We start from the raw sequence: 12,709 nt of genomic DNA, 5'->3' as shown, positions 1-12,709 counted from the left end.
GCTATACTTTCTTCCAGATTAGCCTCCTGCACTGCCCCATCTTCTATTTTTTCTGGAGCAAGAAGGAGTGTGTCGTGTTGTGGCTCCTGAGGCTGTGGTGCTGGCTCAGGCACAGAAACAGGAAGCTCTTGTTTCTCGATCAGAATTTCAGTGGGGGCTTCTACCGGTAACTCAAGCTCCGATGTTAGAGGTTTCTGGTCCAGTGGTTCTTGGTCTGGAGGCTCCTCAAACACTTCCAAGTCAGGAGGTTTCTTTGCAGGAGGAGTGGCTACCGGTAGAGATGGGAGACACCTCTTGCTCTTCTTTTTGACCTGAGGGAGAGGATAACAGATAGGCACTGTCAACAACATGATGCACATAATGTGATACTAAGCGATGGATTCCCTGGCGTTCAGGCTCTTCACTTTAATGAGAGTGCCTTGCATGACAACTAGCTGTAACCTAGATAGAACAATTGTCAGATGGGAGTAAGTATTTTCCTTTATCTCTCTGCAAAAGAGCATAGACTAAAGGCCTCCTTTTCCCAATCTCCTTAGGCCAGGGGTGGAAATTGCATGTCATCCAAATGTTGCTGAACTGCAATTTGCAGCAGTCCTAGACAGCACAGCCATAGGTGAAGAGTACTGAAATGCAGCAACACTTCGAAGACTACATAATTCCGACCCCAACCCTATTTACTAGTATACAGCAAAGAGTGTAGACACAGAAGACGGAAAAGCTCTCTCCTTTCCAAGTGCTTCCCCCTTAACTAGAATATTTCACTCCCAAAAAAAAGCAGTCACAAAGACAATAAAATATTTCCTGTCACAACCTCTGACGATGCCTCTCATTGATGCAAGCAAAATGTCAGGAGAGAATGCTTCTGGAACATGGCCATACAACCCAAAAAACTTACAGCAACCCAGTATTTCCTGTCACCTATGTATTTGCTGTCACAGTTTCTGAAAATACACAGTAGATGTCACTACTGTCCCAAACTGGCAACACTATGCCCAAAGTGTTGAAGAGTTGCAGGAATATGGCATATAACCTGGAAACAATGCTGACGTATTATTCTTATACATTTGGATTAAAATTCACAATAGTTATTCATTTCTCCATTTTAAACTTTTCTGATTTACTCTACAAATGTGCCTTGGGATGGATCTACACTGCCTGAGGCCCTTTTCACACAGCTGAATAAAATAATAATCATCATCATCACCATCATCTTTATTTATATATTGAAATATCTGGATTTTATATGGCAGGGGGGGACTGAGGGCAGTTTCCAAACAACATCAAAACATACAGAGTCACCACATGAACAAAAAACACCAGTAACAGCAACATAAACTGCTGTTACCCAACAACACATAACGATTAAAAGAAAAAATCCCACATTTTCTGCTTTGAACTGAAATATATGGCAGTATAGATTCAACCCAGGTCAAAGCAGATATTGTGGGATTTTCTGCCTTAATATTCTGGTTTATATGGCTGTGTGGAAGGGCCCCGAGTCTCCACTGTCAGATAATCTGGGATAAGTAGATAATTTGGGATCAGATCCTGGAATATAGGGCAGTGTAGAAGGGGCCTTGCTTGACATTTGAGCAGAAACCTAGCCATTGGATAACTTCACCTTGGAGAAACCAATTGTCCAAATCATGCCTTGGAAGATTTCAAAACTGTTAAGGATTTGACTTACAGAGTTGTCACACTACAAAGGTTCCATTTTTTCCACAAATGTAACAAGCATAAACTAGATTGTGAGGGGCGGGGGGCCTGCTAATGCCTTTCCTTTCTCTAATACAATTCCTCAAGTGTCATTTCACAACCAATCTACATATTACACAGTTCTGGCCTAAAGAACCCACATGTGCATACTCACCTTCTGGAATCTTTGTCGAGCAATTGGTTGTGGCGGTGGTGGTGTTACTGGGGGCTGAAACAAGAGAAAGAAGCAATTAGAGGAGGAGACAACTAGGTTTTATTTCTAATATGTCCGAGGCCCCTTCTACACTGCCATATAATCCAGATTATCAACACAGTTAATCTGGATTTTATATGGCAGTGTAAAAGGGGCCTGAGATCAATACATTCGCCACTTCAATGAATCAGTGGTTCCATAGTCAAATTTACTCAGGTATAACTCTTTAAAACCCGAACTCAACCCTGCATCCCAGGCTTCAAAGAAAATCAACCAAGCTATAGTTGGACTGGAGTATAGTTTGTAGGTGCACACAGAAAGCGAATGAGTTGCAAACTGCATCTCATCCAAGCATGGAAAGCTCATATATTGATCATGAGCCAGCTATGTCTCAGTCTAGCATACTTTACAGCAGGGGTCCGGAAACTTTTTAAACAGGGGGCCAGGTCACAGTCCCTCACACTGTTGGAGGGCCGGATTATAATTTGAAAAAAACATGAATGATTTCCTATGCACACTGCACATATCTTATTTGTAGTTCAAAAAACACTTAAAAACAATACAATAATTAAAACGAACAATTTTAACAAATATAAACTTATTAATATTTCAATGGGAAGTGTGGGCCTGCTTTTGGCAGATGAGATAGGGTTGTTGTTGTTGTTGTTGTTGTGTGCTTTCAAGTTGTTTCAGACTTAGGTTGAACCTGAGCGAGGGCCAGGTAAATGACCTTGGAGGGCCATATCTGGCCCCTGGGCCATAGTTTGAGGACCCCTGCTTTACAGGGTAGTTGAAAGAACAACATGGCAATGGAAGGAAAGTAAAGCATGGACCCCACTTTGAGCCCCTTAATGGAAAGGTGGAGTTCTTAATGAAATATGAACAAGTCATTGATAATGTAGGCCTGTTTGCTTTATCCTCCAATGAAGCTCTTTAAAAACCCATAAAGTTTTAAGTTAGCTGATCTGTCCTACAAATATGATAAGAAGTCACAGCTTATTTTGACAAAATGATTTCTGCCATCATCATCCAATACTATGTGTATCCATACCTCAGTACTTGGATCCACAAAAATCCCTTTCTTGAAATGAAAGTCTGTGAGGTCTCGAGAACATCCAAGCAACTTATTCAGCTCCACTCTGCTGCGGATCTTCTCACCTCTAGGGCTATGGGAACAGGGGCAGCAGTTAGATGACTCAGAAAACGGTATTGAAAGTATGAGTTTGTGTCAGACTCATCTGAACTGGAATGTCTGCCTACCAAAAAGAACTCCTCAATCTTGGCAATGAGGTAGGTGGTGGTAGGAGGTCAAAGAAGACAGGTAAGGTAGAGAAGCAAGTGAAGACACGAAAGAAAAAGGATAAAACTATGTCATGTATAAAGAAAGTAAAAAAGCAGGGTTTTTTTTCTCCCTATCTCAAAATAACTTGCAGCTTGATTTATCTAACAAAAGTCTACGAGGTAACAGGAAACATATTTCAACAGAATTTATATCAAATTCACTACCACAAGGGTTTGTGATGGCCATCAACACAGACAGCTCTAAAAATGTCATTCATTGGTCATATGTATAGACTATGGAATTGTCAATGGCCTCTAGAAATGATAGCTACAATTACTGCTAGCACCAGAAATATTCTATCTTTCATTAGCTTCTGTTTTCATGCCCTAATTGCTATATGTAGTTGTCTACTATGACAACAAAAGGATGGACCGGTAAGACCTTTAATCTGATCCAGCAAAGGTATTTTTACATTCTAAAAGCTGCGTATTACACCAGAACTTTCCAATTTCTGATGCAGTTTCCTGTATGTTAATATAAGATAAACAACACCCAACATTCAATGATAATGTTTAGGTTGACAGATGTAATTCAATGCTATACAGTAGAAGAAATGTATGACATTCTGAAAAAGAGTGACCAACATTTTACCACAATCTCCCCTCAAGTAACCTACCCCCCGCCCACCCCGTGCAAGATTTGTTTGGGATTCTACACCCATCCTTCCATCTATACCAGTGGTTCTCAACCTGTGGGTTCCCAGATGTTTTGGCCTTCAACTCCCAGAAATCCTAACAGCTGATAAACTGGCTGGGATTTCTAGGAGTTGTAGGCCAAAACACCTGGGGACCCACAGGTTGAGAACCACTGATCTATACAATATTTAAGGAAATAAGAACCTGAGGTTCTGATATATTCATGGGACATATATATTTAGAACCTGTATTACAAAAAAAATGGATTTGCTTTCCCTGTTCACTGTCGTTAGTGCCACAAACAAGAGCATGGACTACTGTGGCATGGACTATCTTCCCAGAAGGAATTCTCTCCCCCAAACCCATTACCTCATGTAATACGTATCTGACTGTCCAGTTCTTGTTCCATTTTTACGTAAGACTTGACGACGCTTCCAACCAGGTCCCAATGAGGGGCAATCTATCCAGCCTTCTGTCATGTTGTCTTCCCAAGGAAGAAGATACCATAAGACAGACTCTGAAAGAAGAGTGACGAAAGATAAGATCACAATATTCACTTAAGATGCACAAGACAGACCACAGTACTAGAAAGCACACAAGTGACAGTAAAAAAAAAGGCTTCCACAGAATGTGGAACTAGTTCCCTCCACATGTAGGTCTTTCAATTCATCTATACCTACATGATTTTCAGACCAATACAGCAATGTAGCTGTATAGTCTGATATCCTGAGAAGTCTGGTGTAGACATTTCTTTAAGGCAGTATATTACTAGTTCTTACATCTGGAAGTCATGATACCATATATATGGTTAGTAACACCAAGTGAAGTCTCAAAGATCTTATGAGAGCAGGGCTTCAAATGGATAGAAAGGGAATGGTTAAAGGTCCTTTGGTAAAGAAAAAAAACACACATCTAACCAGGCCCGTAGCCAGGATTTCGTTTCCGGGGGGGGGGGGGGCTGAAATTTTTTCAGGGGGGGGTTCGGGGGGGCTGAGTTTCGGGGGGGCTGAGTCTGAGTGAAAGAGGGTCTAGCCTAGCAAACCTTTTGTATCATTACCCCAATACCCCCATGCATATGGGATATATTGAGTATGGTGATCAGATCATGATATGAATAAACATAACAGTTTAAATAATGCACCAGTAAGGCCTTTTCGCGAGAATTCATGAGAATTTCGGGGGGGGGGGGGGGCTGAAGCCCCCCGGCTACATGGCAGCATCTAACCATTTCCTGGATAGCAAAGGGTTGGACAGGATAGACCTTGTGGTCTCATCCAATTTCTATGATTTTAGGATTCCACTACAACTCATGCTCCTTGATTGTTAGACATACAGTCCACCTACTCCCCAAAAATCTTTCCCGCTGTCTATTCCACAGTTTTTTAATCTAAATTTCCCACATAAGACTTCATCTTGCAGCAATGCACGTATAAGTATTAAGGTCTGTACACTAGAGCTGCTATGTCATGACAACAGATTGTACAAAACAGCTTTTAACATCAAGGTTTTTCCTTAATTAAACACAATGGAGTCCACCTTTTATAAGCTGCATTGGCACCTAGATCCATGCAAAAAGTGCAGAAAATTTATTTATTTATTTACAGTATTTATATTCCACCCTTCTCACCCCACAGGGGACTCGGAGCAGATTACAATGTACACGTATATGGCAAACATTCAATGCCAAAGACACACAACACATATAGACAGACAGTCAGAAGCTATTTGACTTTTCTGGCTGCCAGGGGAGCTGTTGCTTTCATTGTCCATCTGCGACACTGATGAAGTACTTCCGCATTCCCCGCATGCTTTGCTGGAGTGCTTTGCTGGAATCTTTTTTATGGCCTCATAAATTAGTTAAATTAGCCTCCCCACACATAGGTGGTACCTAATTTTCCTACTTGACAGAGGCAACTGTCTTTCGGGTTGCAAAGGTCAACAACAAGCTACACAATTGGTCGGAAGCTCACTCCCTCCCGGGCTGACTTAGAACTCATGACCAGAAGCGATCTTAATGCAGCTGACACTCAGCCAACTGTGCCACAGTCCCGGTGAGAGAAGTGCCTTTACACACTGCTTAGGGAAAGTCATACTTTCAAAAGCAGAAAACTGGATCAAATCAAGATAGCTCTAGTAAGGCTGCAATCCCTGATCTAGTTTCACATACAGTTAATGGGAGAACAACAATGGCCAGAGAAGTATCCTTCCACAATTTTCAAGCAGAAACAGGGCAATTCAGAGCCGAAAGTAGTTTGATCATTCTCTGAAAGCTGCCCCAGATCATAGGAATCACCAGCTCCTCTAGAAGCAGCAGCAGAAGGAGCAAGATCTATCTATTTATGACCAGCACACCCTTTTCAATTATGCTGGAAAAATTCCACTCACTGTCATGGACTCAAACCTGATGTTTTCAAAACCACCTCCATGCCACAAGTTCACAGCCAAGGTTGAGGAATGAAAACATATGGAGCCTTGCGTGGGAAAGAGCCTAATAAGACTAACGGGCTCAGACCTGGAGGCAATACGGATAAACTTTTGGGAGTTGAGCGGGTGGGGTGTTTGGGGGTTATTGAACTGAGACTTGCCTGTGTTTTCTTGATTCGTACCTTTGCTGTATAATAGTAGCCTAGCATTGAAGAAATTTCCAATATTTCCTTGTGAAATTATCAAGGTTCTGCAATCAAGGTTCAGCAATCATGACACTCACTGATAATCGATTGTGCTTATCCAACTACAAACAAACTTTTTGCTGTAAGGGTTGATTTTTAGAGACCTCATATCTATGAGAATACCATGAAGACACAAAGACCAGGTGAAACGTCCCAATTTGCCTGGCTTCACCAAGAAAAAAGAAGGGCAGCAGGGCAAATCTGACGCCCCATGAACAGCTCCCTCTCAGTGACATTTCCCCCATCACATGGGGGAAGTCTTCCCCTCCCCGCAAGGCCCTGTGATAGCGCAACTGGAGCCAGCACAACACGGAAAGCTTCCTGTGTTGTGAGGAAAGTGTTCAGTGACACTTTCTGCCTGGTTGGGGCAAGGCGTCCGCCAGAAATCACATGACATGGTGTGGTGGCTGGTGTGGGGCTCTATTCATTAAACAGGGTGAAAGTATCCTAGGATACTAAAATCCCCCCATCTGGTGAGGTCCAAAGGTACCAATTTGAATGCTATCTTCTATCATAGTAATACACCTAACCAGTAATCACATATATTTTTGCAAGCATGGCACGTTCACTTAATGGATTACCTTAATGACAACCCTTAACATGTTATCAGGGTCTATATGCCACCCCAGCTGGTATGTAGGAGACAAATACTTGGGGAGGTCAAGAGGCAGAGGATGTTACCTCTAAGACCTAACTAAGATCTGGGTGTCTGTGGATGAGCATTACTCTCCATTTGCAACCCAGCATTCTTCCACACAAGAGATGCCAGCCACAGATGCAGGTGAAATGTCAGGAGAAAATGTGTGGTTTCTGGGCCATACCACACAACACCCCAGTGATTTGAGCTGTGAAAACCTTTGACTCCTCCAGAACTTCAGATTATTATTGTGTTGGACTCTTAAGAGGGGCTATCCTTGAAAACAGTCCAGAAGCTACAGATCAATAATTATATTTACCAATTTCCTAACAAAGAACAGGAAAGAGGACACACTAGATAGATCCATTTCAGCTAGTTCTTAGTTGCAATGTTACCTCCTTTCAGTTGCTAAAAATCATACCAGTGACTAAGCCATGTTAAGCTGTTCTATAGTATGAACACGTTTGGGAAATATGATTTGGAGATTTTCTAAGTCTTGTTGATAGCCAAGGGACACCTGACAAGCTTCACTAACTGCAGATGACACAAATCAGGAACTAGGAATCTTACCAGGTTGAAGGCAAATGACAGATTTTATTCAATTTGTGCAAAAGGGACACTTGTACAGCACAGATGTTTGAAGAGTAGAAGTGTTAAAGCATAATCATAAGCAGACATTTTATACACATACGTTTCCATTCACTAATATTGCTCTGTTTGAAATTCCCTCCCCTTCCACTGACTGGCCAGTGCCAAGAAGCTGGCCGACATCCTCCAGGCCTCTGATTGGTCCAAACCAATGCGGACCCTGATTGGAGAAGGCAGCAATGACATAGCTGGGGATCTCCTCCCAGCTGGACAGGGAGACCCCGAAGCTTCCAATGGACTGGTGGAGGCAGTCCTGGGGAGGAAAGAGGCTGTGCCAACCCCTGGGAATGTGGAAAACAAAGAGAAGTCTAGAAGCTGATCTGACAGGATTATGCAGATACCGGGGCCCGTCCGGAGAACACAATGGGAGTTGTTGTCCCAGACATCTTCCCATTCCAGGAGACAAAGAAAGAGTCTCAAAGATGTATATTTGTTGATGAGATTGTAATCGCAGTTTCATCCTGGACCCTTGTCCACTCGTGCACACATTTGCATAAGGAATAATAAAACATTAAAAGAAATAGAGATACATAGTAGCACGGGCTTGGGTAATGGAGGTGTTTTAGATAAGTCATAGCCATCTAGCTTGTACATTGGCTGGGAAGGATCAGCTGGACAATCTCCATTCAAGCTGAGGAAACTTGCCGGAATAGACTGGCTCAAGTCAAAGAGCTGGGCCAAGGGTGTGTGTCTGTGTCCGGGGACTATGTGTGTGGGCTGCTGCTGGTCCTTGGAAGGCTTGAGGAAGGTCATGGGGACAGAGACCATTTCCAGTTCATCTGGCCTTCCAATCCTTGGGAATCTATCATTCCCATGGAGATCAAAGTATGTCTTCTTCTTATTAGGGGTGGGGGTCCTCAACAACAAATGTTCCACTTAGAATTTTTCCCATAATTTAAGAACTTATTTAAAACTACAACTGACACATGTCCTACTTTCATCAATTCCTTCTTTTCCCTCCCCTCATACCTTTCCCATTTTCCCTTCTCTTCCTTCCCCACTCTTTTTTCTTGCCCCCATCCCTCCCTTCCTTCTCCTTTCCCTTGTTTCTCTCTTTCTTCCCCTCCTCTTTCTCCCTTCTCCAGCTCTGAGAGGGCCTCACAATGGCTCCATAGCAACGTGGCTGTCTGTGGCTCTTCCTTCCTTACGTCCCTTTTTCCCAGTGACAACACAGATGACCTAGCAACAGACATCACAAAGGGCCACTGAATGGTCACCTAGCAACAGCCTTTGTGGTACAGACAGACGGATGCACAGGCAGACATTGACTTTTACAGATATATATGCCTGTCTTTGAATTAAATCAAGAATGTAAGTATCTGGAACCACTGTCTTACCGCTTATTCTTTCAGTTGATCCACATCGGCACACTTCTCTTCAGCTATATACAAATAATAGTACCTTTCTTCAAATGTCATTTGCACACATGTCTTAACATTTCCACCACCTCCTACAACTGTAGGATTTAACAGAATATATAGACCCAAGTTGCATTGTTTGCTTAAGAGAATAACTAGAGACCGAGTTCTCACCATCTCTTTTCACACTGCCTCTAAAAAGATAATAGTATTACCACTTGACTTCCATTATGTCTGTATATGTGCAAAAATATATCAGGAACACAACAATATCCATCAGTATGACATGAAACAGTAGCAGCCCAATCTATTTGAGCTTTTCCTATGATCCACACAACTTCCATATATCTTTTTCATAGGTAGAACTTCCAAACACTGTAAAACAAGGCAGGTCTGTAAGAAATGTGCAGCTGTTCATGCAACAAGAGTGACCAATAGCAGTCCTTATGAACTTAATTATGACCTTATGACAGTAATTATTTCATACAGAGAACAAGGTAAGAAATTAGCCCAAATGTTCCGTTCCAAAGGTCAATTAATAAGCAGCTCACCAAAGATCCAAAACACGAAGCACAAACCGTAGTCTAAGATACACAGGATACTGCCTGAAGCTCTCCATATGAAGACTGCTGCCAGGAAAAGGGAATTGCCAGCGTTCGTTATTTATGCTGCCAGCAGCAACTCTTTACAGCTGCAAAGTCCTCTCCTGACCAGTTTGCTTGACCTTCACACCTGTATGGAATCCAGCCTCAGCTGAAGCTGGGCAGAGTGAATTAACTCCTCTTCCTCAGTCTGATCCTGTCCTGACTCATCCACTTCTAAATCAGTAGTACTAGGTTCCAAATTCACAGACTACTCACTCAGCCGTGGTCCTGAGTTCGTCTGAAGGAAAGAAGCCCACTTCCTCCTCATCCAAGACCTAAACCCTGACAAGGTCACCCCTTGTGTGCCTGTGAACACCAAGGCTACTCTTAATAACTATTACTCTATAGAACAAGGTAAAGGTTTCCCCTGACATTTAAGTCTAGTTGTGTCCAACTCTGGGTGGTGGTGCTCATCTCCATTTCTAACCCGAAAAGCCGGTGTTGTCTGTAGACACCTCCAAGGTCATGTGGCCAGCATGCACGGAGCGCAGTTACCTTCTTGCTGAAGCAGTACCTATTGATCTACTCACGTTTGCATGTTTTTGAACTACTACAGGTTGGCAGAAGCTGGGGCTAATAGCAGGAGCTCATCCCGCTCCCCAGATACAAACTGCCAACCTTTCGGTCAGCACGTTCAGCAGCTCAGCAGTTTAACCCACTGCACCACCAGGGGACCCTTCTATAGAACAAGGACAGGCAAAATACTGTCCTCCAGATGTGGCTCTGACTACATCTGATAGGAAACCATCAGTCCCAGGAAGTGTAGATAATGGCAAGGAATGCAGGAGCTACAGTCCTACAAAATCTGGATGGATGCTTTTTATCCAGCCTTGCTACAGAAACAACTGCAAGAGAGAGAGAAAACAATTTGTCTTTCTAGAATATACAGACATGAAAACAGCTACCACAAAAAGTTGTGTTCCTCTCAGTTTGCAGGCAAACCCATTACAGCACATACATTCAGGATGCAAAACTATGGAACCCTAATCCAAAACTGCGGAATCCATAGCAGGGAATGCATATCAATAAAAACTATTCATAAACCCTATACGGTTCAGGTCCAGGGTCTTTGGCTGACCGCATCTCCCTGTACAAGCCAGTATGGGCCCTGAGATCTTCAGGAGAGAGACTTCTCTTGGTCCCATCTCCATTGCAAAGTCTGATTGGTGGGAATAAAAAAGCGGGCCTTATTTCTCAGTGGCTTGCCCTGGACTCTGGGACTTCCTTCTTCCCAGAGAAGCCAGACTGGCCCCCTTCCTAGTGTCCTTTTGGAGGCAGGGTAAAATATTTTTATTCAGGAAGGGTTTTAAAGAAGGTTTTTAAGATCAAGGCAGGAGGTGTTATGGTTTTAGCTTTGATTATGTTTTAATCCATTTTAATTATTTGTAGAGTTCATTTTTAATCAGTATCATTAATTTTAAATTTTATTGCAATGCTTTTATTGTAAGCATAAATCATAGAATCAAAGAGTTGGAAGAGACCTCGTGGGCCATCCAGTCCAACCCCCTGCCAAGAAGCAGGAATATTGCATTCAAATCACCCCTGACAGATGGCCATCCAGCCTCTATTTAAAAGCTTCTAAAGAAGGAGCCTCCACTGCTGAACGGCTCTCACAGGAAGTTCTTCCTCATGTTCAGATCTCCTCTCTTGTAGTTTGAAGCCATTGTTCCGCGTCCTAGTCTCCAAGGAAGCAGAAAACAAGCTTGCTCCCTCCTCCCTGTGACTTCCTCTCACATATTTATACATGGCTATCATCTCTCAGCCTTCTCTTCTTCAGGCTAAACATGCCCAGCTCCTTAAGCCACTCCTCATAGGGCTTGTTCTCCCTTAATCATTTTAGTCGCCCTCCTCTGGACACATTCCAGCTTGTCAATATCTCTCTGGAATTGTGGTGCCCAGAATTGGACACAATATTCCAGGTGTGGTCTAACTAAAGTGGAATAGAGGGGTAGCATTACTTCCCTAGATCTAGACACTATGCTCCTATTGATGCAGGCCAAAATCCCATTGGCTTTTTTTTTGCCGCCACATCACATTGTTGGCTCATGTTTAACTTGTTGTCCACGAGGACTCAAAGATCTTTTTCGCACGTACTGCTCTCAAGCCAGGCGTCCCCCATTCTGTATCTTAGCATTTGGTTTTTTCTGCCTAAGTGGAGTATCTTGCATTTGTCCCTGTTGAACTTCATTTTGTTAGTTTTGGCCCATCTCTCTAATCTGTCAAAATGGTTTTGAATCCTGCTCCTGTCCTCTGGAGTATTGGCTATCCCACCCAATTTGGTGTCGTCTGCAAACTTGATGATCCTGTCTTCTAACCCTTCATCTAAGTCATTAATAAAGATGTTGAACAGGACCGGGCCCAGGACGGAACCCTGCGGCACTCGTCATTTCTTTCCAGGATGAAGAGGAAGCATTAGTGAGCACCCTCTGAGTTCGTCCATTTAACCAATTACAGATCCACCTCACCGTAGTTTTGCCTAGCCCACACTGGACTAGTTTGTTTGCCAGAAGGTCATGGGGGACCTTGTCAAAGGCCTTACTGAAATCCAGGTACGCTACATCCACGGCATTCCCCGCATCTAGAGCAGCCAGGTATTCCTGGATGACTTGTTTCCCAATTTGGGGTTGGATGTCCTCTAATCCCTCATCCACTCCATCTTGCTGAGGTTGAAGATGACTTTTTGTGAGAAGACCGAGGCAAAGAAGGTATTAACTAGTTCTGCCTTTTCCCTATCCCCTGTCAGCATTGCCCCATCTTCTCCTCAAAGAGGCCCTATCGCCTCCTTGTTTTTCCTTTTTCTACTGACATAAGAAAAGAAGCCCTTTTTATTGTTTTTAATGTCCCTGGCAAGCCTGAGCTCGTTTTGT

General features: G+C 43.0%; 1 protein-coding gene across 13 annotated transcripts in view; it reads right to left on the bottom strand.

The window, feature by feature from the left end:
* Positions 1-12,709, bottom strand: part of LOC132767607 (methyl-CpG-binding domain protein 1) — a 68,509-nt gene that overhangs the window by 42,144 nt on the left and 13,656 nt on the right. For all 13 annotated transcript variants that reach the window (XM_060762733.2, XM_067464307.1, XM_060762739.2 and 10 more), the window contains exons 2-5: positions 4,256-4,403; positions 2,961-3,075; positions 1,871-1,924; positions 1-311 (exon numbers count right to left, since the gene is read on the bottom strand). In XM_060762733.2, coding sequence (XP_060618716.2) covers positions 1-311; positions 1,871-1,924; positions 2,961-3,075; positions 4,256-4,365 — 590 coding nt within the window. In that variant the 5' untranslated portion in view covers positions 4,366-4,403. The remainder of the gene's footprint in view (positions 312-1,870; positions 1,925-2,960; positions 3,076-4,255; positions 4,404-12,709) is intronic.

Source organism: Anolis sagrei, chromosome 2, assembly GCF_037176765.1.
Source record: "Anolis sagrei isolate rAnoSag1 chromosome 2, rAnoSag1.mat, whole genome shotgun sequence".
NCBI classification, from domain to species: domain Eukaryota; kingdom Metazoa; phylum Chordata; class Lepidosauria; order Squamata; family Dactyloidae; genus Anolis; species Anolis sagrei.
This window is presented reverse-complemented; position numbering and strand designations above follow the sequence as displayed.